The sequence below is a fragment of the Danio aesculapii genome, chromosome 24 (assembly GCF_903798145.1).
Source record: "Danio aesculapii chromosome 24, fDanAes4.1, whole genome shotgun sequence".
NCBI lineage: Eukaryota > Metazoa > Chordata > Actinopteri > Cypriniformes > Danionidae > Danio > Danio aesculapii.
Genome location: NC_079458.1, coordinates 24,915,382 through 24,936,536, shown reverse-complemented (window position 1 = coordinate 24,936,536; position 21,155 = coordinate 24,915,382). Strand labels below are relative to the sequence as shown.

General features: G+C 35.6%; 1 protein-coding gene across 1 annotated transcript in view; it reads right to left on the bottom strand.

Annotated features, from left to right (window-relative positions):
• The window catches only part of mtrr (5-methyltetrahydrofolate-homocysteine methyltransferase reductase), a 52,993-nt gene that overhangs the window by 18,060 nt on the left and 13,778 nt on the right, over positions 1-21,155 (bottom strand). Inside the window, exons 10-13 of the mRNA XM_056450629.1 lie at positions 20,352-20,394; positions 19,692-19,878; positions 17,461-17,579; positions 2,645-2,737 (exon numbers count right to left, since the gene is read on the bottom strand). Coding sequence (XP_056306604.1) covers positions 2,645-2,737; positions 17,461-17,579; positions 19,692-19,878; positions 20,352-20,394 — 442 coding nt within the window. The remainder of the gene's footprint in view (positions 1-2,644; positions 2,738-17,460; positions 17,580-19,691; positions 19,879-20,351; positions 20,395-21,155) is intronic.

The window sequence follows — 21,155 nt, the reverse complement described above, 5'->3', positions numbered from 1 at the left end:
AATTCAAGATATATAGTTAACATATTGTTTATTTTAGGTCAACCTCTTGACAATTTTTCAAGTAAATGCAAAAACAGTTATCTGCTAACACCACTGTATGGTGCACATAATAGAATTGAATGATATACTGCTACTGGAAAAGTATTGCAATACCCTATGTTGACAGTTTTTCATGTTATTAGTATCAGTACTTTAAAAATCAATGCATAACTAGAGTGGTATTCGCTTTGTGTTGACAGCATGTGTCTGCCATTATCTATGCAGCACAGAACTGTATAAATATACGCACATATTATTCAGAATTGATAAAGAAATTTGCATGAATGAGAAAATAAAGCACAGGACGTGTATGCTTTTAAAATAAGCGAAGCATGACAGACTCATAAATAAACTTGTGTTGACTGACACACACCTGAAGCACTTGAATGGAAATTACCTTAGCCAGTTCGGCTCTCTTAAGCATTTATTGTGTTTGAATAATCAAATACATGCTAAATTATGTCCAAATGCCCATTTTGGCAAATATCCACATAAACACAATCAGTAAAATCTTAATGTAAACAGTTGAGAAAGCATTCAGATGTGTTTATTAATCATTAGATTATTACTTTGGGTAATTACTTTAAGAGTACAGCTCTTAAAATGACCACAGGCATGCTGTCCATCATTCAGTGTAAATTAAACAAGAGAATAAAAAGAGAAAATAAATCATTGCTCATTAGTAACTCACTTATTTAACCTTAAAAATCCTGAAAAATTATGCACAATTTATTTTAACTTATTTTTTCATGGAATAAAAATATGTATATTGTGAAATAAGAGGCGACGCAGTGGCGCAGTAGGTAGTGCTGTCGCCTCGCAGCAAGAAGGTCGCTGGTTCGAGCCTTGGCTGGGTTGGTTGGCGTTTCTGTGTGGAGTTTGCATGTTCTCCCTGCGTTCGCGTGGGTTTCCTCCGGGTGCTCCGGTTTCCCCCACAGTCCAAAGACATGTGGTACAGGTGAATTGGGTAGGCTAAATTGTCCGTAGTGTATGAGTGTGAATGAGCATGTATGATTGTTTCCCAGAGATGGGTTGTGGCTGGAAGGGCATCTGCTGCGTAAAACATGTGCTGAATAAGTTGGCGGTGCATTCCGCTGTGGCGACCCCGGATTAATAAAGGGACTAAGCCGAAAAGAATATGGATGAATGAATGAATGTAAAATAAGAGCTCATGCCCTCAAATAGGCTTTAAGTAAAATAAACGTCATTTGTTTAGTGACGCTTTTTAGTATCCAAGATTGATGAGGCAATTGAGGGCAAGAAGAGCTCTTATTTAGCTTCATTCTTTTCGCTAACTTAAGATTGACTAGGCTGTATCAGTATTTTCTCACCATAAAGGTGGCAGTGTCATGTGATTTATTAGTTTATTAACATTTTAATAAAATACAGGGCACTACAGTGTTCCCACAGGTTTGAAATATAGTTGCGTTGGTGGCCTGATTGAAACACACCATTTACTCATCACGTAAATAGTTAACTATATGCGACAAAAAAACTACATAATTTAATTTTTGACAATAATTTTATTTATTATGACACTGTTTTACACGGTCTCTTTTCAATGGGTTAAAGTTAAAAAACGACTGTTGAAATAAAAAAGAAATCCACTATTTCTCTTGCTTTTATGCTATTCAGGAGCCATGTGCACCCACTGATAGATAAAATCTGCTTGTCTCTCTCTCTTTCATATTCAAAGCAAACTTGAATGACAAAGCATTTTAGATATGTATATAAAATATACAGCAAAGCAGAAATAAATAACAGAAAAGGTTATAAAAACAGACAATATCTCTAAAATGTATAATAATTGCAATATTAAATCGTTTAGAATATTTAAATACAGCAAATGCGTTGATTAACCATTACTAATAGTGTACATATATTTTGCAGCCTGTTTAGAGCAGTCGTTTCGTCCTCTCCGAGTATATAGTAAATTTTTCAGTCGTTTAGATTCAAGAATTAATTATTTAATGTTTCTCTCACTCTCATGGCTGTGCGCACAGTCAGCTGCAAAGCCAAGCCAAAGCCGAATCCCGGATATTTTAGGAGATTTAGAAATCCTGGTCAGACTGGTTTTTAAGTCCCAAAAATGCACGTCTCTGTGAGTCCTTGCAGAGCATGTGAGATTATCTGGGGGAGTATTGACAGGTCTCACGCATACAGAACGAACAGGTAAATGAGAGAAGATTGTCTACTACTTAATTAATTGTGGATGTTTGGTTATATTAGGCGGATACAAAATAGTGTAAAAGGATGATAATAACAGTTTTAAAAAAAATGTTTCACTAAATATACTTGGGCAGCTGTTAATATACCTGGGTGGCCCGCCCAACTATAGTCAATATGTGGGAAGCACTGCACTACTATGCTGGCCAATAGAAAGCTTTAGAATCTAAAGTTATATGTTGGGTCATCTGTTATTTAAATACTTTTCTGTTGTTTTAGGTTTCAGTCATGTTATAGATATTGTGTTAATGTAGTAAGCTCTCATATTAAATAATGATTTTTGGTATCATAATAACATCATTCACCAAAATGATCTTTGAATATAAGGATGAGGAAAGTGATTTTTGAAGTGTGTTTGTTTCGTTGCATACATACATACCTGAAAAGAAAGTCTTTGTCTTTGTGACGGCATCCAAAAAACAGCCACATCTCTCCGAAAGTCGTCTCCTGGTTTGCTTCACGCTCTTTTTCTCTGTCAGGTCAAAACAATATTTGGAAAATTAAACAATGTCTGTTAAAATGAAGAGTTGTAACACACACTGAATAGCAAGCACTCCATGGTATCATTTCTAAATCTCTTTTAAAATGATTTGATTTTTCAGGCTGATATCTGGCCAATCTGATTTGTCAAAATGACCTTTACCGTGGTACCAAATCAATACTTAAAGAAATGAATTTTTAAAAAAAGCTATTTCAGCCTTTCTCTAAGTTTGGTAATACAGAGTACAGACCCAAGTTCAGTAGCCAAGGGCTTTCTGGCTGAAAGGAGACTGGTTTCTAATACTCACATGCATATTTATGTGTTTATGCCTCACAGTAATGTGTGCAAATGGTCAAATGTACTTCCTACTTAAAATGTCTCTTGGTGAGCTATTAAATGTAAATAGGTGAAGTCAAGCAGGTGGGGAGAAATATGAGGTTTGTGCATTATGCTGTGTATTAAGTCTAATAAACCTGACACAGTCAATTACCTTTAAAACTATTTTATTACTATTACTATAATAGTCTTTTCCAAGAGCATCCTGGCCAAGATTAACGGTACACAGTTCACATGGAATATCATTAATCCATCAACACACACATAAAATGACATTTATAACATCAGAATGTCTAAAGACCAGTGTTTTATATTTCACATCATTTAAAATCTTGTATGGAGTGAAATCCACTGCTTAAACTGACACATAGTTTGCAAGCTATTCCAAGCAAAGAAAGCTTTAATAGCCTTTTCTCTACATTTTTGCATGCACCAGTGTAGTATTGTAATACATACAATAAAATGACTGAGACCAAACTGAAGACTAGTACTAGAAACAAGTTTTACAAATGCAAGTTTGCAGATAAAAAGGAAGTAAACCCAGAATAGATTATATAAACAAAAATATGTCAATGTTTAAAACTTTAGACTGATAAAACAGACCATCCGACCTGAATGTACAACACACAATGATGAGCACGAGTTTTAAGATTTGTTATTAACCTCAGGGAACCATGATAAACAGTGTCCAAATAATGCAAGCGCTGAGATAATGCATGCATATATATATATATATATATAACCTTTCCATAGTCCAATACTACGGTGGCCAGGAGGGCTTAACATGCTGCAGTTTAAGAAAACGTGCAATTATAAAAAACACCAGCAAATAAAGAAAAGATCTTCATCCATTTGACAGCACACGTGGTGCAAATCCTCACAATGCATACACAGTGGAAAACAGCCTGCATGTTTACACAACACTTGCAAAAATATTAGACGGAAAAATGTTTGCAGTGGACCCACAAACATAATGGATGCCGCCGTGCCATGACTATTGCTCAGTGAAGTTGTAGGTGGTCTTTGAAAGGTGAGTTTTTGTTTGTTATTTTAACATCCTGATTCCCTTATCTTTTGTATTTTATTAGCCTAAATATAACCTAACCATAACCTAAATAGCTGGGTCTGTTACATTTTAGGGTCCTCTTGAAACATTTCCATTGTGTTCCGTGCTATTTAAAAATGTTGTGAGAAAATGCACCGCATTTTAGTAAATTGTTTGCGTTGTGAGAAAACGCACCGCATTTTTTAAAAAATTGTGCTGGCATAGTGAGGATTTTCAGCATGTCTGCTGTCAAATGGATCTTTTATTAATTTGCTGGTGTTTTTTTGTAATTGCATGTGTGCAGCACGTTCTCTCATCCATCATACAACACAGACATCAATGTTTCTGCAACAAACTTTTTTGACTTCAAAAAGTATTAATTGGAAAATAGAAGCCCAAAATCATTTTCAATTATTTTCACCAATTACTTAATATGTGGGCCAAATGGACAGTGTATTAATTAAGATTCCAAAATACCTGTACTAAGAAATAAATGCAATTTGATCCTTGAGAAGCAGTGATTTTAATTACTTGTATGTTATTACTTATACTTTTTATTACTTTTTTAATTATGCTAATTTGGTGCTAAAGAAATATTTAATAGCATGATCAATAATTATTTTTGCTTTATTCTGAAAATATATACATTCTTTTTTATTTAGAGCAACAAGATGGTTTTTCAAACATTGTTATATTCATTTTTAGACAACACAATACTAATATGACTACTTTTCTTACAAAATAGAAGAAATGTCATGATATCAGAGATTATAACCACTTTGCATCGGGCTGCTGATAAGCCTGTCTAGCTTTATTCTGCAAACGTGAGAACAACTGGCTGGATATCCTTACATAATGCACAGGTAGTGGTGCTAAATAAATGCGGCCAGATTTAAAGTGATAAAAATACCTGTCAGCTTTACCCATTCAGTGAAATATTGCACTAAAACATTGCTCTGAATATTAGATAAATGGACAGACAGTTGTATTGATAGATGGAGTACATTTTGAAAAAGGGGAAATATTGCTGATCATCTTAAAAATGGTCAAATATGAGAAAGTTAATGTTTTTAAATGACAAATTTAAGGTCTTAATATGATCCAATTCATAGTTTTTTGATGAAGAAACTAAAAACTGGCAAGGCACGTTTAATTATATTCTTTGTCTGCTACATTTGCACAAAAACACAATCAGTTTTTGTAGCAAAAACCATGATATTTATCTCGACAGCTTCTTTGCGAGTAAGTCCTCCAAAAAGATCTGGCAGTGTTCCCAGAATTCCCTAAACTAAGGTGACATGCACTATCTGTACACTGCACCTGCTAAAGGTAGACAGACTTCTCCAAACAGATAAGAGAGAAGGCGTCGCACAAACACAATCAAAACAGTCTTCAGGCCCAGGAGAAGAAAAACAGCACGCCGTCTACTCCACTGCATCTTTACTCCGACATGATAATAGAAGAAGAGATCCGTTAGGGATGCGTTTCACAGGCCAGAAGCAAACTCCACTGCGTCTGCTCCTTAAGCCATCTCAGCCAACTCAAATGAAGCGTTCAGAAATAACACACGCCGTCTGAAACTTGCAGAGGCATTAATAAAAGCAGAATGTAGAAACACCCGAAGGACTTTCAGGGTGAGATGCCCTCCATCATGCTGATATCACTCAAAACACTGCAGCGAGCCGGGTTTCAGACACTAAGCTCTCCCCATCTGCTGAACGTACAGTTTAATTGCGATTTGAATACTAATGAGCCACAGTGTGGATGAGATGACCACAGGAAAACTAAACGGAGCTTCTCTTTAAACATCTACAATCTGCTCGGTTCCATTTCATATCCTTGCTTCAGTGACCCGTCAAATGCGCTGAACAACTGGTGAGAAAAGCATAATGCTCTCTTTTGGGTCATGTTGTCGTTTGTGCGGAGTAAATATATTTAATTTAGAGGCGTGTTGAGCAACAGCCAGGAAATGGCCTGCTAATGGTTGTTTTACTGACTGATGTTAATGAAATAAAGCGTGGCTTTTTATCCTCCTGGTTTATGACTGATTTATAAGTTTATAAACATCAGTAAACAAAATGACTGCAAATAAATTATGCCCTTTGAAGCAAGTCAGTTGTACATTGCAGCAGTCTTGGTAACATGGTAATAACATAGGCAATAAGCATATAATAAGTACTTCAGCAAACAGACCAAAATATGCCTCACAATTGGGACTGAAAATTGCTAATGTATATCTTGCAATTGCAGCTTATGACTACTTGTCAGTCGTGCCTGCAAACCTCTGGAAGCATATGACCGAAAATTACTTATTTTAGGTCATAATTTAAGATGTGATGCGTAAAACCAGGATTACTCACAAATTAGTATTACAGAAGCCAATCGGAACTTGATTTGACATACCTATCCTGTCTTACAAAATTGTATCTTATCTCAAGTATGGAAATCTTAAATTATGTCATCAAACTTGACAATACACTCTCAGGTCTGTTACGAAGCAACGAACACAATGCGAGCGCTACTAAAAGCAAAGAATGGAAGAACTTAAAGCATTAGTCACTTGAACTATAACCAGTAATCCTCCATTCCTAAATCTTTATACAACACGGCTGTGACTCTCTAACAATTGTCATTTGCAGTTATTTCTCGTAATTAAGACTTTATATATTGTAACTGTGGCTTCATACCTTAATTACAACCATTTCTCACAATAGAGATGTTAAACATTACAACTGTAATATTACACACTCATCGGCCACTTTATTAGGTACACATTAATGCAGACTTTCATCAATGACAGCTGAAACTGTCAGACCTAAACACACACACACACACACAACATCGATACAACTGCTAAAATCAATACTTTATCAGGTACACCTGTCCAACAGCTTGTTAACGCAAATTTCTAATCAGCCAATAACATGGCAACAACTCAATGCATTTAGGCATGTGGACATGGTCAAGAAGACCTGCTGCAGTTCAAACAGAGCATCAGAATGGGGAAGAAAGGTGATTTAAGTGACTTTAAACATGGCATGGTTGTTGGTGCCAGACGGGCTGGTCTGAGCATTTCAGAAAATGCTGATATATTGTGATTTTCACGCACAACCATCTCTAGGGTGTACAGAGAATGGTTCAAAAAAAGAGAAAATATCCAGTGAGCAGCAGTTTTTTTGGTGCAAATGCCTTGCTGATGCCAGAGGTCAGAGGAGAATGGCCAGACTGGCTCGAGCTGATAGAAAGGCAACAGTAAATCAAGTTACCACACGTTACAACCAAGGTATGCAGAAGAGCATCTCTGAATGCACAACACGTCCAACCTTGCGACGGATGGGCTACAGCAGCAGAAGACCACACCGGGTGCCACTCCTGTCAGCTAAGAACGGGAAACTAAAATTGACAATGGAAATACGTCGCCTGGTCTGATCAGTCTCGATTTCTGCTGTGACATTCAGATGGTAGGGTCAGAATTTAGCATCAAAAACATGAAAGCAAGGATGCATCCTGTTTTGTATCAACGGTTCAAGCTGCTGGTGGTGGTGTAATGGTGTGGGGGATATTTTTTGGCACACTTTGGGCCCATTAGTACCAATCGAGCAACAAGTATTGTTGCTGACCATGTCCATCCCTTTATGACCACAGTCTACTCATCTTCTGATGGCTACTTCCAGCAAGATAAAGCGCCATGTCAAAAATTGCGAATCATCTCAGGCTAGTTTCTTGAACATGTTAGTGAGTTCACTGTACTCAAATGGCCTCCACAGTCACCAGAGCTCAATCCAATAGAGCACCTTTAAGATGTGGAGATTCGCATCATGGATGTGCAGCCGACAAAGCAAAAACTGATTCTTCATGTCTCACGCATTCACTTTCCTTCGACTTTTCCCTGCTTTGTCAGGGGTCATCACAGTGGTATGAACCAATTAGTCAATTATAATTGTTTTACACAGCCACAACCAAGCACTGAGAGTACAACCGTCAGAGAAACAGCCACACAATCTCTTATTCACACACTACAGGCAATTTAGTTCATCCAATTCACCTATATTGCATGTCTTTAAACTGTCTGGGAAACTGGAGCCCTTAGAGGAAACCCACACCATAATGGGGAGGACGTGCAAAATTATTATAATAATTAAAGTTTGTGCCACATAGTTTTGACTTTCTCAGTAATGTGACTTTGCACCTCACAACTGAAACTCTTTCTCTCACTAGAGACTTTATACATCACAATTTTTACTCCACTTGCAACTTTTACCAACAAGTGTGAATACTTTAAGTAATTCTTAAAATTTTAACTTTGTCATTTTCTCAAATGTTTGCAGCACAAAATGAATGGCAACCGTACTAATAAACCCTATATCTAATATGATAGTAGCTTTACAGTGCAAATATAAATTGTTATTTTTGTTTTTCATCAGCTGTATTCAAAAGGACAGCTAGCATTATCTAAGTTTTATGTTTTAGCCATAATTGGCACAATATCATGGAATGTTATGAAATATTCACATCTCATGTGGTGAAAAAGCAACTGTGGCATGCAATTTCAGTCAATGCACTGGGGTCGTAATTTCCACCTCTGTGTCTGAAATACAGTAAAAACACTTTGATGGCACAAATTGTAAAAATAGCTGTTTCCATCCAAAAATGCTAATTAACTTAGTTCGCAAAACTGGAATATCGCATAAAAGAAATGTGAATAAAGCAGCGATTTCATCCAATGAGTCAAAGAGAACAAAATCGTTACTTCCTGATTAACTGGCGCCAAATATTAATAGTAAAAATGGAATTTGCTGCGGTTGGAGAAGCTGCATAAATCTGTTCTTCATTTAATAAATGACTTGTGCCTCAGAAGACAATGCCAACATGCAATGGACACATGGTGGCGTTTGAAGGCGTCAAGACGTGGAGCACAGACGCTCTTGACAGTTCTGGAGGTAATTAATAATTTAATAACACTAATACTGAAATGGTTAAGGTGTTTTAGAATGACCAAAACAATGTCGGGATGTGACTATTGCCAATCCACACCTTGCGATATCAATGCTGAAACCATTTACTGTGCAGCGCTAATTTACCGTAGACTGATAATTGAACATTTTGATATTGAAAGTCATGTCTATCAGCTGATTCTTCAGCAGATCACTCGTATATCAGCCCATAGAAGGATCCTCTGATAGACACGTCTTCCAAATGTTGATAAAATACAACTTTCCAAACAATCTAGTGTCTCACATGATTTTTCTGTCTCTTTAATTTCGGCAGATGTGTGTATAAATTTAAGAATTAGCACTCACTAAATCTAAAATCTAGCATTTTTACCTCAGATTTTTAGGCAGAGTCAGTATGGGCCACTGATAGATAACAGTTGCTCGTATCCCTCTTTATTCCTTGCTTTGCCCAGCCATACCCATATCTTCTGCTCACAGTTCTCCAAGAACATTTAAGTTGCATTTTTACATTCTGAGGGTCACTTGAACTGAAAGAGGGGCATTTCATGACCCTTTAATTAAAAATCATGACATTCAACCTCGCAGATGCAACCATTTCTCACAACAAAGATGACATACATTACAATTTTGACTTTATACCTTCAGCCACAGTTACAACTATTTCCTTCCTCACCTCAACAGATGCTCACAATTGTTACAATCATTACTGATTTAAAATGTGTCTACTTATTTTGAATAAGAGAATGTATGGGAAATGAGTTTTATTGAGAATAACTACTGTGTGCATTGTTTTGATAAGTATTTTTTAATAAATTTAAATTAAAAACATTGACAAACAGCCTGTCTCATCCATTTCCCCACTGCCCATCTCTTCTGAAAATGATATTTTGTGAGTCAGGGTTAATATTTTTTATACTTCTTTTGGTCCCGCCCACCTGCTCAAAGCTTGGCTCAACTGAGTTTGGCATTTGAACAAACAGAGGGTCCACAGCAGAGCCATTAGCATCTGGGAGTTCAATATCCAATCTGGAAATGGGCTTCAATAAACTAGCTTTAGTGGGGCTTTATGCTGCCCCAGAGGGGCCGGTACCAATATGAAAAACCTGGATTCCATTTTGTAACACCATGCAGACCGGCTCCCAACCTGAATACAAATCAACTGTACTGCGACAGCAAGGACGACATATCCGCATCCCTAAAAGAAATTACAGCCTGCAGACGGCTAGAACAGCAGCTAGTGCAATAGCTGGTACCTTTTCATAAGTACAATGAAAGCGAGTCAGTAGCCCACCCTGAACATTCACCTTAATAAATCAGTATACTATGTAATCCTCCTCACTCTCTTTTGAGAATATCCGTAGCATTATGAAGGCAAAGGGCTGGCTTTGACCTCAGAGCCCATTGTAGTCACTCAGAATAACATTTTTTTGACCCTTGTATGGTGCTCAAAATGTGAACAATGAAAAGGATGTGAACAAAGAAACGGATGTGGAAAAGCATTTTATGTCCCTTTAAAACAGTTAACCACAGTTTTACTTTTCCTAGAGAAAATGTGAGTGTTTTGGGTGGCTGCCAAAGCATTGCTAAACATTCAGTAAGGTGTTCTAAGGGAATGTAATGCACTGTGGTTGTTACAGAGTTCTTGGTGATTGCCAAGGCCTTGCCAAAAAATAAATAATAAAATCTGTAAAGAGTTCTGGGAAATTTAGTGTGTGGATATTAAAGCACCCCTGAAATCAAAATGTAAGTATTTGGAGTTTTAGTACCAATATGTAAATATTAAAGTTAGATGTTTTTATTTAAAACAAAAATGCATCCAAAACATCTGCCAATATGGATCAATTATTTTATCTGAAATCAGTCATATATTTACATGTAATTGCGTGTCTGATCATTTATGTAAATACTTGCAAATATTAAATAGCCTGAATAATGAGGGGAGAAACCAATAAAATCCAGGATGCTGTAACACGACAGGCATGTATATTTATAAATGGCTAGCCCCAATGTGGAAAATGCATCGCACACAAACATACAGCCAGCAAACAGGCAACTACTCTTCTTACAAGTTAAATACATATAAAAAATAAACTTTGACAGACTCAGCATTGCCATTATAAACTGAGGCTGTCATAAGTCAGTTGAACTCAACAACTGAACGGGCAGAGCTGTGAAATGCTATTAGCCCTTTTTTTAAATGGGGAGGAGCTGCTTGATAGTCCCACCAGTCTTTTGTTTCAACTGAAATTATCACACATCAAACAAAGCTGTGCATTCTAAGGCACTTCAGTGATGGATAACACTGAAAAAAAATATATTTTATTGGTTAACTTCGATATGGCTGCATTTCTAGAGAAGACAGCACTTCAAAGTGCAAACCAGTAAAGTTTGATAAAGTATCCTATATAAAATATTTCTGTTATATACAATGCCAACTCACACAGTTGAAACCACTTGTCCAGTTTCTCATTCAGTGGACCAAAAAAAAAAAAAAACACACACACCAACAGACAAGTCAGAGCAGTTTCTTCTGACATGAAACAAAGCCTTAGCTTTTACATTTTTTCCAACATTTGAATTCCTGAATGCGTCAAAAAATTGCTATAGAGACTCAGTTTAGACATGTGAACTTATTTTATCTTTACTATTACTTCATGATATTGGAAAAAATTGACATATTTCGATTTTCGGTGATATACATTGCAATATGAATACAATTTCACCAGATGACTTGAACAGCTTCATGAAGAATTCATATTTTAGAGGGATTTAGGATGATTTTACATCTGTATAACATATATATATAAATTACAAGCGATAGATAAATATAACAGAGTAATAACACATTTGAAATGAACACCGCTTTATGGTTTACTGTAGAATCTAGCATTATTCATGTACAGAAATTAAACAATCACAAGTAAAATAGCACAAATGTTATAATTCCTTGTGCCAGAATGCTTTAAACTTGTTTGAAATTCGTTCAGCCTTAAAAATATGCAATTATAAACTTTTGCTCTAATATGGTTAAAGTAATTACACCAAAAATCATGTGTTCTGAAAAGCAGTACCTCAACTATAATCAAGAATTGGTGCTGTACGTCCAGAAATTGACTATTGCCGATGTGCACATTGCAGTGTCGATGCTGAAAAGCTATATTGTGCAGCCTATTTACTACAACTTGCAGCACCAAATAAACAAATGAGAAGATGGGTTAAAAGCAAGTGTGTCATGTAATCAATAACTGAATGTTTCAACTGTAGAAAACGATAATATTGCTGTATTCACCTTAAATGGCAGCACAGTGTACAACATATAAGCTGATCAGTTACATTTACTTGACTGCGTTGTAGCCAAAAACAGAAATGCTGTAAAAAAATAATAATAATAATAACTTAGTCGTGTAAACGAACAGGGAGAATGCATAAAAAGTTTCCCGGTTTTGGTTGAAAACATTGTCATGTAAATGCACAGTCCACAGTCATACAACAAACAATACGAATACATGAAATGTATACATGTATCATGAAATCAGTGATTCAATCAAACAGCTTCAAAACAAAAACAACGACTTCAGAAAAGCCATTCAATACTATTAAAAAATTCTAAATTTAATGAACTACCTGATTATATATTTTCATTAGTGCATCTTTTGATTTCAGTCATTTCAGAATTTGAATTTTGGTGCATCAATAAACAACAGGTAAGCTTTGTTCCGCTTTGGTGTTTCAATGCAGTTGCACTGGTGTTAAGGTGTCAGAAACATCAACAATACTTCTGCAAATTAAGCCATAATGGTAAACATTGGATGATAAAAATGTTTCATGTTCTTTAATTTTGTACTTTTAAATCTAATAAATCTTTTTATTTTTAGTGTTGAGTGCTCTCCTCCTAAAACTCAGTGGCAGCCTGCAAACAGATGAATTGGTTTTGACCTTTTGTGAGATTCTCCCACTTTCTCCACAGCACAATACATTTCCGGCTGTCTGCCTGCTGCCATTGATTTACAGATGAGGAAAATCGAAGCATCCCATGCTGTTTGCTCCTAAAGAGGAAACACTGAGCTTTGTGACACAAACAATGTCCTGCTGACAGAATGGTGATCGTTATCTTTAATTGAAGGCTGGCATCAAGGGTAGCTGTATTTAGGAGAATCTCAAGTGAAGCGCTAGGAAACAAAGTTCAACAGCAAATGCTGATGGTAAACCTGCACGCCCATGTCTAATCCGTCTTGTATTCATTACACAATTGTGCATGATTATGTCTAGGAAAATGCTTTTGTAAATGTGCAAATTGCTTGTATATAATTCTCTTACAACCGAGCACGCAACATGCATTATAACAAACTTGATAGAACTAGACTTTTTCTTAAAGGATTTAGATTCGGTGCTTTTAAATCCATTTTAGGCAGTACGGTGGCTCAGTGGTTAATACTGTCGCCTCAAAGCAAGGAAGTCACTGGTTCTGGTCTCAGCTGGCCCAGTTGGCGTTTTTGTGTGGAGTTTGCATGTTCTCCCTGTATTCGTGTGGGTATATTGTCTATCTTGCTCTATCCCATCCATCATATGCTGTTGGCTCAAAAACTAAAACTGCTATATGTTTAAATTAAAATAACTTAAATGCATTTGCTTCTATACAGTTTGCTTTTGATAAACAAATGTGTATCTTTTTTTCAGGTTTAGTGCTTTACATATTTGCTCCCTTCTAAATACTTAAATTATATGTTTACATTTTTTACCTGTGCACTTATAATTTTTCAAAAATAACCTCTACTACTAAATTATCTTCTAATCTAGTTTCTCATATTAAAACAGATTATGATTTTTATATATACAGTTAATGTAAAAATTATTAGCCCTCCTGTGAAGTTTGTGTTTTTTGGCAAATTTGCCTGGAATGAAAGCAGTTTTCCTATGTTTTTTTTCTTTTAAGGACACAATGAGCCTCCTTTAGAAAGATTTTTTTTATTGTCTACAGAACAAACCGCTGTTATCCAAGATCTTGCCCAGTTAACATAATACCCTAGTTATTATACTTAAATCGCAACTTAAATTGTCTTTAAATTGCACTTTAAGCTGAATACTATCTTGCAAAATAACTAGTAAAATATTATGTTCACTCGTCATGGCAAAAAAACAAGAAATAAGTTATTAAAACTATTAAGTTAAAAATGTGTTGAAAAAAAGATCTCTCTGTTGGGAAATATTTTTCAACATATCACAGGAGGGCTAATCATTTTGACTCCAATTGTATGTGTGTGTATATGTATATATATATATATATATATATATATATATATATATATATATATATATATATATATATATATGTATGTGTGTGTGTGTGTGTGTGTGTGTGTGTGTGTGTGTGTGTGTGTGTGTGTGTGTGTGTGTGTGTGTGTGATAATAGTAATGATAATAACACTAACATACTAATATAATGATTAATATACACAGTACAGGGGAATAGCAGTCATACTACCAATATAACTAATGCACCAAGAAAAAATTAATAAACAAATCTGTTATAAATGCATGGCCTGGAGCCAAACAAAATACATTCCGCTGTATAACTCGACCTTGATGGTTTGGAAGGTGATGTGATGTTTGAGGACAACTTTTGTCATTCATCATTAATGTCTCATCCCACTCTCATCACCCCCCAGACATTCATCAAGCGTGTTTGGCTCGGACATTCACCCCTGTGATTACCTGTGGCCCTCATGACACTTACAAACTATTGGTGTACACACACACACACACACACACACACAGCAGGAATCCCATCACCATCTAACCCTGCGCCAGGGCAGACGGCTTCATTCATATGTAGTCCTGGAGTGTCACTCTTCATAGGCCTCTGGCACGGAGTATAAATCACGCACACCGAGATGACAGGCCTCCACAAGACACCTTTACAACCACATCCTGAATTTATGCCCTTCTTCATTGTAACACCAGGGTCTTCAGAAACACTATTAGGCCTCACAGATAATGTGGCAGCAAGCAGGTCAATAACACATTTACACTTTCTCTTCTTCCTTCAACCTATCTGGATTTATCCTCATCACCCTAGAGCTGTTTTTATGCTGCTTTTGCGCATCGAAATCAATAAACTTCTTTCCGCTTTTAAAACCTGGTTTATTTTTCTACATTTAATATTTATATCATATGATAGACAAGCAATATCACATGATGGCTGTTTTTGTCCTATAGATCACAAGTGCATTGATATTTCTAACAGTTCATTTAAATAAAAATTGAAATACAGTTGAAGTCAGATTTATTAGCCCTCCTGAATTATTAGCCCCTTATATTTTCCCTCAATTTTGGTTTATTTCGTTTATCATTGCCATGATGACAGTACATAATATTTTACTAGATATTTTTCAAGACACTAGTACAGAGTATATACAGGAATCAGGGAGTGAAATTCAATACCTTTAAAGACCTTTTTAAGACTCTTTCTATACATTAAAACCTTATAACCACGTTAGGTTTCAACCGGAAACACTGGCGAGACTTTAATGACAGTATATTTGCTAAATATTTATGTGAGAAACTAATCCAAAGCTAAAACACTTTTCATATACTGAATAAAAATCTATTAAATCCTGCTATTTCAGCAGGTTGGCGCCTATAGACCTGCAGAAATAATGGTGTTGCCTTGGTTACTGCAGTAAACAAAGCAGCATGATGTCAAATCTAGTACGATGTCACTGATTTCATAAACTGCACCACATCCTGATATTCGCAGATTTATTTCAGGCAAACTTTAGCATACAGCCATGCATTGTATAATCAAAAATTATATAAAGTATAATACCTTGCTAAAAAGCATTTAAGAATTTTTTATACTTTTTAAGGGCCTTAAATTTCTCTACATTGATTTATGAACTTTTAATACTTTTTAAGACCCCAGGGACATCCTGTAGTATCCAACTTAAAGTGCAATTCAAAAGGCTTAACTAGGTTAATTAGGGAAGTTAGGGTAATTATGCAAATTATTGTATAACGATGGTTCAATTGAAAAAAAATAATAATAATTGCTTAAGGGGGCTAATAATTTTGACCTTAACATGGTTTAAAAAAAAACATTTAAAACTGCTTTTATTCTAGCTGAAATAAAACAATTGGGAACACTGTGAAAATTTTCTTGCTTCGTTAAACATAATTTGGAAAATATAAAAAATAAAATAAATAAATAAGTAAATAATTAATTCACAGGAGGGCTAATAATTTTTACGTCAACTGTTGCAGGGTTCTTCCACATATTTCAAGGTCAAATTTATAGGCCCATTTCAAGTAGAAACTCTTCCAGAACTTTCCTAGCATAGTAAATTACATACATGTACATACTTCATCACATGGTATTAGTTGCTTTTTGTTACAATTCTATACAAAACTAGGAAAATTTTATGCATTTTTTCTCTGGAGCCCAACATAGAATTATCAGTACTGTCATTTACTCTCTTTAAAGTAATTTACTCGCACCTTAAATGTGCCATTTTTTTTAAATAATTAATTAGTATTACCTAGATAGTAACATAGATTATTATGAAAGCAAAACGATTACATTTTCAAGCAGTTTCAAGCACTTTCTCCAAAACCTAAGCATGATGGCTACACAATATATCATTTACGCATCGATTTCGTAATGTGTGTATATGCAATAGTCACATCATAGGATTAGACTGTTTAATAAACATTAAAATAAAGATATCATTTATATTTTACTGTATAAAATTAATTAGACTATTAGACTATTAGACAAAACTATTAGACCCTGTTTTTTTTTTTTTCTTTCTTTTTTAAATATTTCCCAAATGATGTTTAACAGAGCAATGACATTTCACAGTATGATAATATTTTTTCTTCTGGAGAAAGTCTTATTTGTTTTTATTTTGGCTAGAATAAAAGCAATTTTTACTTTTTTAAAACTCATTTTAGGGTCAAAGTTATTAGCCCCTTTAAGCTATTTTTTTTGATAGTCTACAAAAAAAATTGAGTCGTTGGATGGAAACGCAGCTTTATTTGCATGTCTTTTATACGATAATCCAGTTTAGCGCATAAAGTTAATTCTCATTTTTTGGATGGAAACATAGCTAATGACTACTTTTTTGTCATTGTCTAGATGTTTTTTATAATTAACACAATAATGACAAATTTTGTGTTTTTTACCCCCCAGAGTTTGATCATTACCTAGCATTTAGCATTGGTTAGTTGGAATTTTCAATTTACATTAATGGCCATTACATTAACATAATTGTCAGCTTAATGTCAGTAATATTAGACAGAGTTAGATAGAGTTTCAGAGACATCAAAACAAAAGGGTGAAGAGGAAAAAAAAGCATTGCTTAAAAAAAAACTGAATGTACCTCTGCTGGAGAAATCCAATAAAAGGTGCAACACCAGTCCCAGGCCCCACCATCACTACAGGAACACGGGGGTCGGATGGTAAGTGGAAGGTGCTACTGGGACGAGCTCTGACATGTACCTGAATGTGACATTTAGATACAATCAATTTTAAGTGCAGATGGGACATATATAGTCTCAAATCCCCCCACAACATCCATTTAAGGCTGCACAGAAAAACAATTTTGTTTCACAAAAACAAACATAGTCTATTTTGAGATGTTGGGTTTTTGGCATCTAATAAAGAAAATACTTTAAGTGTTTCTTTTGTCAACTTTTATTGATTTTATGGGTGTAGATTTCAATTACAATACATATTTTAATACAATACATAGTTTTCTCAAAATTAGTTTTTCTCCTGAACTGAACCTGCATTAATCTCTACTTTAGACGCACACACAGTTTTTTCCTATACATATTCTGAATGTTCTTACAGAGGTATTTATTCATTCATTATTTTCCTGATTTCCAATGAGGACTTGTTCATGCTTTTATCACCAGCAGGGTGGATTACTGTAATTGACTTCCCAAAAAGACAGTCAGACAGTTGCAGCTCATCCAGAACGCTGCCGCCAGGATTCTGACCAGAACCAAAAATTCAGAGCACATCACACCTGTCCTCAGGTCTTTGCACTGGCTCCCAGTTACATTCAGAATAGAATTTAAGGTAACACTTTATTTTGATGGTCTATTTGATACTGTTGATACTGCTCCTTCAACAGACATTTAACTGACTATAAAAAACTTCGCAAGTGTCAACTTACACTAACCCAAACCTAACAGTCTACTTATAATCTTATGAGAATTAGATGACATGTAGATGCAATGTAACTAAAATACAACAAACGGGCCATCAACATAAAGTGTGACCGATTTTAAAGTATTACTACTCGTCTATAAATCACTACATGGCCTAGGACCTCAATACATTACAGATATGCTCACTGAATACAAACCTAACAGACCCCTTAGCTCATTAGGATCATGTAAATTAGAAATTCTAAGAGTTCATTCAAAGCAGGGTGAACCTGCCTTCTGTGCCCCCACTGCTGGAACCAGCTTCCAGAAATGATCAGATGTGCTCCAACATTAGGCACATTCAAATCAAGACTGACAACACATCTGTTCAGCTGTGCCTTTACAGAATGAGCACTGTGCTACGTCTGAAAGATCGCACTATTATGTCTTTTTTTATATCTTTTTTATAACCTGTTTTAACACATTTTAATCTGTTTTAATAATTTTTAATTCTTTAAATCACTTTTATTTTCTTGTTATATTTCCTTATTCTTGTGTGAAGCACTTTGAATTACCATTGTGTATGAAACGTACTATACAATTAAACTTGCCTTGCCTTGATTATGTATAGTTTCACTTTTTTGTAGAATAAAATGCATGTAAAAATAAATGTAGTTTATTTATGAAGAGTTTAGATGCAAAAAACCTCTCAATGCCATCTGAAAATTACCTCTAAAATAAGCATTTATCACGCTCCTGTATGTATGTTCAGTAATATCTCTTTTATAGCAAAGAATAAGTCCTTTTCCTGAACTTTAAAGTGAAATATCTCAACATAAACAAAGGAAGCTGAGAATTTTTTTTATTTTTGATATAAATTTCAGACAGCACTTAAAGGTTTTTGCATCTGAACTCTTTATTTATTTTTTCTTTTCTGTCTATTTACAGTATTTTCAAAATTAGTGATAAAAAAAACAATGTAGCCATTACACTTAAAAAAAGCTAAAAAAAACAAACAAAAAATCTAATGTTTTGCATTAGATGTATGCAAATTAGCACATATTTAATCAAATGATGCAGAGTTTGTGTATTAAAATATTTATTTGCAAATGCAATCAATCAACTGTGGGAGCAAAGTGATAAATATTAGTTCACTTTTATCCTAATCACCTGCAGCATCTTGCCTTACCTATAAAAACCCACTTCCACACATTTAACTGATAGCATCTAAACCACCATCTTTCATATTATTATTATTATTATTATTATTATTATTATTATTATTATTAATTATTGTTGTGCTGCAAGGATTAGTCCACATTCTCCGGAGCTTATTTATGTTCAGCTTTTTCCTCAAATCAAACAACCCAATTCGTCTCAAATCCTCCCAGGGACTGTGAGAAGCTAATTTGAAGGTGAGCGGGCTCCGCTAATGTGTGTTGTCTACAGTGCTAACCTTCGGCAGGGCTGATGTGCCTGGACGCTCTGAAGCCGGTGCCGTCCCACGGGCCTCCAAGATTGAGGAGACGTGATCAACCAGCCAGCCCGTACACAACCCCTTCCTCGCCGGATGCTCGGGACGTGCTGGGAACTCCACAACATTGAACACCAAATGAACTTTCCCCGGGTGCTGAAGGCTGGAGCTGTGGAACGCAAAAGAAAATAAGAGGCTAAGCGCTAACAATCCAGAACCAACCCTGAACATGAGCAAGCCGGTGGACCTCATTATCTCTCTCTTAATGGCCTGCCCGTATAAGACCCTGGGGAGCCCTGCTGACCGGACTTTAATATTTCAGAGCTCTAATGTTTCGGTGTTATTATACCAGCATCAGCGTAGCAAACATAAGACATTAGTGTAGATGCCAGACCACTTACAAGCCAAATACAAGAGCTGAAAACAAATAAAAGTGGCAGGCAGTTTTGAAATGCGGCTTACTTTGATCATGATAAATAGAGTATCGTCGACTGACACTGAATCCACATCTGTCTATAATAAAACCGTGCGACATCAAAGCAGGATGGAGACAGAAATAATGACCTAAAACCTGGATATGTCTCCACTTTAATTTGTGTGCCCCAATATAAAGCGCAGGTGTTTTAAAAGAGGTCTCTTTACCTGGCGGCAGAGTAGGCTCGGGGTTGAAGCTTTGGCAAGTGTTCTGTAATGAAGCAGAGGAGAGATCAGAGATGGAGATGCTTTTGTGACCTTGAGGTTGTTCCACTGGGGCTCGAATTTCGCTTTTACAACAGCCTTTAGAGTTTCATCTGTGGAGCGAATGAGGGCTAATTTCTCAGAATAGCTCAATTCACAACACAATGTTTCATTTCTGCTGATTTTTTAGGACAGACAAGCAAGTGTAGGACTTCTATAGTAGGAAAAAATTTGGAGAAAATGTGTCATCTCAGTTAACATAAATATTAAGTGTTTTGCAAAATATCTTCTTTTGTGTTAAGCCGTGGTCACACTAGAGTTTGCGCTTGCAAAGTTCTGTCATACGGCACTATGAAAAGGGGCAGGATTAAACAAGATGATTAGACGTTGATAAAAGCGAGCAATTACGCCATGTTTTTAAATTTCTCACGTTTTGATCTTTTATTGGTCTCACGCAATCACGTAATGCGATTTTGCAGATAATGTTGTGGTCACACTAGAGTTTGAGCTTGGAAATTCTGTTTTATGGCACTGGAAAAAGGGGGTGGGAATAAACAAGATGATTAGACATTGATAAAAGCGAGTGATTGCTCCATATTTTTAATTTCTGCCCAGAGAGGTCATGTTTTGATCTTCTATTGGTCTCAAGCAATCAAGTGATGCTAGTTTACCAAGCTTGAACTTTCAACTGCAGCGAAACACATTGAAGTCTATATAGGATACAGCTGTGCATATATCAATATAGCATCATTTTTGTGACGCTGTATA